This window comes from Pyxicephalus adspersus, chromosome 3, assembly GCF_032062135.1.
Source record: "Pyxicephalus adspersus chromosome 3, UCB_Pads_2.0, whole genome shotgun sequence".
NCBI lineage: Eukaryota > Metazoa > Chordata > Amphibia > Anura > Pyxicephalidae > Pyxicephalus > Pyxicephalus adspersus.
This window is the reverse complement of record NC_092860.1, coordinates 127686522-127693067: the sequence shown is the minus strand read 5'-3', so window position 1 is coordinate 127693067 and position 6546 is coordinate 127686522. Positions and strand designations below refer to the sequence as shown.

Sequence of the window (6546 nt, the reverse complement as noted above, 5' to 3'; positions counted from 1 at the left end):
TATTTTTTTAAATGAATGACATTTCTTTAACAGTAAATTAAAGAAAATTATAAAACTATTTGGCTTAAATAACTACATTTCATGGCTTAAAATGAAGTGTCTGAAGCTTACGTAAAACTTTCTATTATGTCTATTATGTAGAAATTCTGTTGTGTTTGTGTGTTTTTATGCTTTATCACTGATTTTCCTAGGCCTCCAAGATGCGTGTAATATTGTAAAATTTATGAAGCCTAATATTTCCGTAACCTACTATAACTACCTAATTGAAGAAGCCAAATGCTCAACCTAATTTTCAACAGTTTTCAGCATTTTGATACACGTATTATAGAGCTAATATTTGAAACTTTGGGCCTGATTTAATAAAGCTCTCCAAGGCTGGAGAAGATACACTTTAATCAGTAAAGTTGGGTGAATCAGCAAACCTACAATAGATCTGGTCCAGAATTGAAAACAGTTTTCTTGCAAATAGCAAATGACTTTGAAGAAATCCATTCCAGGTTTGCTTCACTGATGAAAGTGTATCCTCTCCAGCTTTGGAGAGCTTTAATAAATCAGGCCTTTTATCCCAAGATTTTTGTGGCAGTACCTGTTTTAAGAAAATACCTGTAGAGTTCTAATAATACTGTGTTCTTACAGTGAAACATGTTTCTCTTTCCAGGCATAACATGTGGCTCCCATTTGTTAAACTTTAATGGAATACCAGACAGGTAAGCTACAATTTAACCATCTTTTACATTTACTGTTTACATTGTAAAAATAATGTTTTAATTTTCACCTTATTTCCCCCATTCCATCCCTCTTCCCTCTGTCAATTGCTCATGCATCTAACTCCTTGAATTTCCTATGTACATTTCCTGTGGTCTTGACACACAGGCATGTTTTAATGTTTGTCATAAGCTATACTTATTAAATTTCCATTAAACTAAATTTCCAATAAATTATTACAAATATTGCAACTAATCATGGGACATTATTTGTGTTTTCTGAAGGTACTAAGACTCCTTAACCAAATGGGGTGCAATTGCTGTAGAATGCTGAACAGGTAATGCTTTAAGTGTTATCCTTGTATCCTTGGTGTTCTATCCTTTAAGCAGCTTTTTACCAATCAATAAGATATTGGAATATAATATGCATGATCATATCCCACATAATTAAACATCATTTTCTCAGCACCAGACGTTGTGGTGCATTGTCAGTACAACAATTTTTTAAGACATTTTTATTTGACAATACAGTTTTTATTATGACCTTTTTTTGCCATGGAGAGGATTGCCTTTTTCCAAACCTCATAAAATTAATACCAAATTAGGGCACTTTTATTTCTAGCTTGCTGCTTATATTAAGTTCAAGTGTACACTGCCCAACAGCTCTGGACAGTGGTCTGGAATATTGTTAACTAGTTCCAGACTACATGATCAATATGATAACAGTAATAATTCTTGTGTCTTTTCTTTTATTTTTAGTTGTGTATATACATTTACACTTTTTTTTATCACGTTATATATATATATATATATATATATATATATACATCCAGCTGCAATATTTGAAATTTTGATAGACAAAGAAAATATATGCAAAATTTAAAATTGTCTTGGTAAGGAAGGGGATTGTCTATGTTTCTAAGGTACATTTTTTAAGTTAGATTCAAAGCCCATTTTAACTTTTTTTTAAAGATTTATCCTCAAATCCCCTACCAAAAAGTCACCATGTAAACACTTCATACATTATTTATTTTCAAAGCCCTTCTAATTCTGGTGGAAGGAGGCACAGCATGCCACTTTCACTATATTATATCAGTGTTAAATTTACCAAAAGGCCAAGGTCATTGTCATGGGATGAATGGAAGGCACCTTGCATTCACAGAAATTAGACTGTTAAAATAGACCAAATGAATGTTGCTGGTTGTCATTCTGCTTGGAAGAGCCAACCCATCAGGGTAGTACAGGAGATTTTCCTCTATGGAAGGGTTAGGTTTTTAAAGGTAATAAAGAAAATTTGCATTAAACTTTCAGGATATTGCTATTATACCTCCTTTAGTTTAAATTACATTGTTTGGTGAACCAAATTGTATATTTCAAAGGCATTGAAATGTCCTGATCCTAAAATCCCCTTACCCAGCTGTCAGTGTGGAAAAAAAATAGTATACATAATCAGTGGTAAACTGTGTACACCTGTATGCACAATGACTGACACAACATAAGTAACACATACTACAAATACTGGTTGGAAAACAAAGGTTTGTGAACCTCTCCACTCTAGCAATCTATAACTGTACTCTACAACTAAAAAATACCTAAAAAACATAGGTAAATATTTGTAAAGTGAAAATGCTCCTCTCCTTTCATGAATCAGGAATATTGTGTATGTTTCTACTATATATTATTTACTAAGCAATAGTTACTTCACTGGTCCGTATTTTATTTTGTTTTAACATCCCCTTCAGTTTTCAGCTGCATTTGATTCCACATTCTAGCATTGTTAATATGTGCATTGTATAAATGCTACACAATTACTTTATTGCGCTGTGTATAGGTAATCTTTGAGTGCAAGGCAGTAATATGTTGAAAAGAGTCTATTTGTTAACAATCCAAAAATATATTTAAAAAAAACTAAAGTATGTTTTTTTTATTTTTAGGTATATGTTCAAGCCCCAAGAACCACACACAAATGGCTATGTGAATGAAGCCCACAATAATGAACAGGAGCGCTCCAAGTCGCCCACCATAAAGATCAGTGAGCTGATGAATGAAGGACCCATCATAATTGACAGGTTTACTGGCTCGCAGGATCTGTACAATGTGTCAGAAAAGATCAATGCCAAAAATGATGAAAGCGATTCCAGCAACCCAGTAACTGTTTCCTCCTATTCAATTTTAAATAATAACTTTACTGGAGAAATCAAAGAACAAGATGCCCATTATTCGCAGTCTGCTGATAAGACCCAGACTTCTACACACAGCTTAGAGGGAAATGCTGACCTGATCCACAATTCAGATGAACCAGAATGTATTCAACATGAGCTGTATGGGTCAATTCAGGAAAACAATTCCTTTACGGAAAGTGTTACACCCGAAGTAGAAAGACGCAGCTTTACATTTGAAAGTCCAAATTCTATCAGTAACTTTTCAGATTTGAATGAGCTATATAAAAGTGAAGACTTTGTACAGGGTGCTTATGCATGTCCTCCTGATAAATGTAGCCAAGATTTAAATTCATCTACAGTGGACACCGTGAGGTCAAAAGAACCTTCTCTAATTTCCCTTGTGATAGAGCGAAATTCAGCCAGGGGTTCAAAGAAAGGGTCAATTGTTGCAAATGGGATCTATGCAGAAGATGATTTGGATCCAGATGTTGCTGAAGCACTTGCAGCTTTGGCAGCTGCAATAGCTGGTGAGGACTTTGAAGAGAGTTAAATTGCACATCGAACATCAACTTATTGTCTAGCTATGCACTTTTACAGAAACAGACTGTTTTTAAGACTGCCTTAAACCACTGTGTTATCTCAGGAGACATTCTTCTCATGGATTGACTCTTTGCTGTTTTTAAATGACATAAAAGGACATAAAGGAAGAATGTACCATTGTAATTTTTTTGTAGAGCACTACTGATGCCTTGTTCGCTATCTTAACTTAACAATGTCTTAATATGAAATATTGAATACCACTGGTTGGTAGACATAGACCTTCTTGATTTAATTTAAATTCACAATGAAGCTGATGTATTTTTTTAGGTAATGACTTTAAATATTTGATTTATGATGCCTTTTTTTTCTGGTAAAATGGCTTGTAAGGTTTAAAATGCTGGCAAGTTTAATAGTCATTGGTGATTTATTTCCTTTCATTGCACTTGTTGAATGTTCAATTAGCCCATACTTGAAAAACCTCAGATATTACACACAATTAATAAAAACCAAGCCTTTCAATAGGCTCCATATTTCTGTATATATAGGCAAAGAATGAAAAAGATGGAGTTTTATATTATATGCGCATTACATAGGTTCATGCATCTTGCACATTAGGTTAAAATCTGACCTCAAAAAGCTTTTACTACTCAATGCAGACACTTTCAGTATCCTGCGTACTGTCGTGTGCTATGACCAGGGCACTGTCATAACTCAGCGGTGATAAATGAGACAAAGATTAGCCAACGTGCACCCACCATATGGATCAAGTAGCTACTGCTTTTGGTTAACCAAACTGAAATTACAAACTCCAAAAATGCCCTCTAAACCTGAAATACCAAATGATATGGATAACCTAAATTTAGATATTTTCAAAGTACATGGTCAAATTTGCTTGAATATTGTGTAATGCCAAAATACATTTTACAAAAAAAAATTATGTTTTGTTATGTGAAGTAACCAATAATAAATTTTCATCTGTAATGCAACACTATTGTTGCTGCTATTTATAATTACATGTTGTTTATTGCTTGTTACACACATTAAAGTAAATTTATTTTTAACATTATTATTAACATTATTAAGTAAAATTTTGTGCTAAATTTAGAAAATATATTGAGCCTACCATAGGATATAATGATTTATTCCTTCATACATAAAATAGGTAGTCCCCGGGTTAAGGACATTCGACATACGGACGACTCCACAATACAAACAGGGTTTCCCTGTTCACTCGTGTACAGGACAGAGGCTTGATGGGGGGAGGGGGACGGTTTACATGACTTGCAGAAGGTCTTTTGCTAATCACAGCTGAGGTTGTAGGTGATCTTAAGAACTGATCTCTTCTGCAGCCTCTTGTAACTCTTAAATGACTAAGACAAACTCTGCAGTTGTTTCCTTTTGCATATCAAAGCACAGCTTGCTCCAAAAGTAATGAATGTCTAGGTTCCATACATTTTTTTTTTGCTTTGTTTGTGATTAACTCACAGTGAGGATTTTATACAGTAACTGACACCACGCTGCCTAATACAATGTTGAGACAAACATCTGTCCTAATTGTACCTGTTCCGACTTAAATACAAATTCAATTTAGAGAATTTTAAGAACAAACCTACGGACCCTACCTCATATGTAACCCAGGGACTATCTGTACATAGGTTTACATAGAAGTGCTAGGATAAAATACCTGACATTGGTTGAAGTACCCTATCCATCTAGTTCTGTACTCTTTGGAGAATATTGTAGGAAGTCTGTGATGCACGAGTAGATCACTCCATAAATTTATAACTGTAGGCAGATTGTATATGGCCTGTATCTTAATTCTTCTCTCTACTAGTAATTAACCTCATACAGGTTTATGGGAAAATTCCAACCATGGAAATAGAAAATTAGTTTTAATTTTTTGAAACCTGTTCTGGTTTTAGCTCTGATTCACTATATCGGGTGATTGGTGACCATGGGTGAGTGAGCATTACACATTTTCAACCCCCCTCAAATTTAACTAGTATATGGTAAATTATTAGACTGGAGTTGGCTTTATAAGTGTTTCCTAGTAAAGTTCAGGATGATTTTCATAAAGTAACCCTTACCATTTCATGAGATTTCAATTTCTACTGATCCGAGCCCTAGCTGGTCTGCCTTTAGTAAAACACTGTGCATAAATAACTACTGCCTTCATATGTTGTTTCTTTGGACTGCTGATCTTCTCCAGCCCCTACATCTATGCATTCCTATGTCAGTTGTCTATCATTGTTTCCTAATGGTGAAAAAAGTGAGCCATGTCTGCCTGCTGTCAGACAGCTTAGTCTTGATTGACACTAGATTTTCTGGACGATGTGATTAGGCCTTGGATTACTTCTGGGGAAATAAATAATGGTAATTTTTTTTAAAAAAGTGGTGAGTTCCTGTGTTTTATTACATCAAAGGACTTTATCACAGAGTGCATGAAATGCCCTTATTTAAATGTATCCCTATCTGTTTGTTGTGGCACCCCTGTACTCATTCCCTGTGGGATTTGGATGCCTCCTTATTAAAGAAGTCTTACAGATTCCATGGTAAGCATCCAAGAAATTGTCACATCCATACCAAGAGACATGATATGGGAAGAAGCCCTGTATGTCAATTGTGGGACATTTGCCACCTTAACTGCCTACACATGCTTCATCCTAGTTAAAGGGTCTGATTAAAATTTAAGGGTAACAAATAAACACATACTGTATCCAACAGTCATGTTATTTTAATGATTTGTGAATTTTACATTTTTGCCATTACTAATAATGGGTAAACGTGCCTGGATCTTTATGCCTTTCATTTGCCAGTGGTTTGCACATTAGCCCTAAAAACGGGATTAGTTCATATGCAAGATTAAGCTCACATGGATTCCAGTGGGGTTCACTAAGATGGTTTAAAGAAATTCAAAAATTCATTGTGACTAACTAACAACCCGAACAAACACATGTTCACATTACTAATTACTAATATAGCTTCTACTCGTCCTGACATGGTATTGATTTTAATGATACATGGTATATATCATGTTTATTGTAACATTATTTTTATACATCTGTGAAGGTCAAAGATGTTTTTTTTAATAAATAATAAAAGTTATTCACAGGCTAAGTAAGGAAAGGGGCCACCTTATT

At 34.4% G+C, this 6546-nt stretch overlaps 1 protein-coding gene across 3 annotated transcripts in view; it reads left to right on the top strand.

Moving 5' to 3' along the window:
• LOC140327134 (uncharacterized) overlaps positions 1-4472 on the top strand; it is a 36927-nt gene extending 32455 nt beyond the window's left edge. For 2 of the 3 annotated variants that reach the window (XM_072406344.1, XM_072406346.1), the window contains 3 exons: positions 659-707; positions 990-1042; positions 2639-4472. In XM_072406344.1, the coding sequence (XP_072262445.1) occupies positions 1011-1042; positions 2639-3416 (810 nt within the window). In that variant the 5' untranslated portion in view covers positions 659-707; positions 990-1010 and the 3' untranslated portion in view covers positions 3417-4472. Of the gene's footprint in view, positions 1-535; positions 708-989; positions 1043-2638 lie in introns of those variants that run through there. The other variant, XM_072406345.1, reaches the window with a different exon arrangement.
• Positions 4473-6546: the final 2074 nt, after the last annotated feature.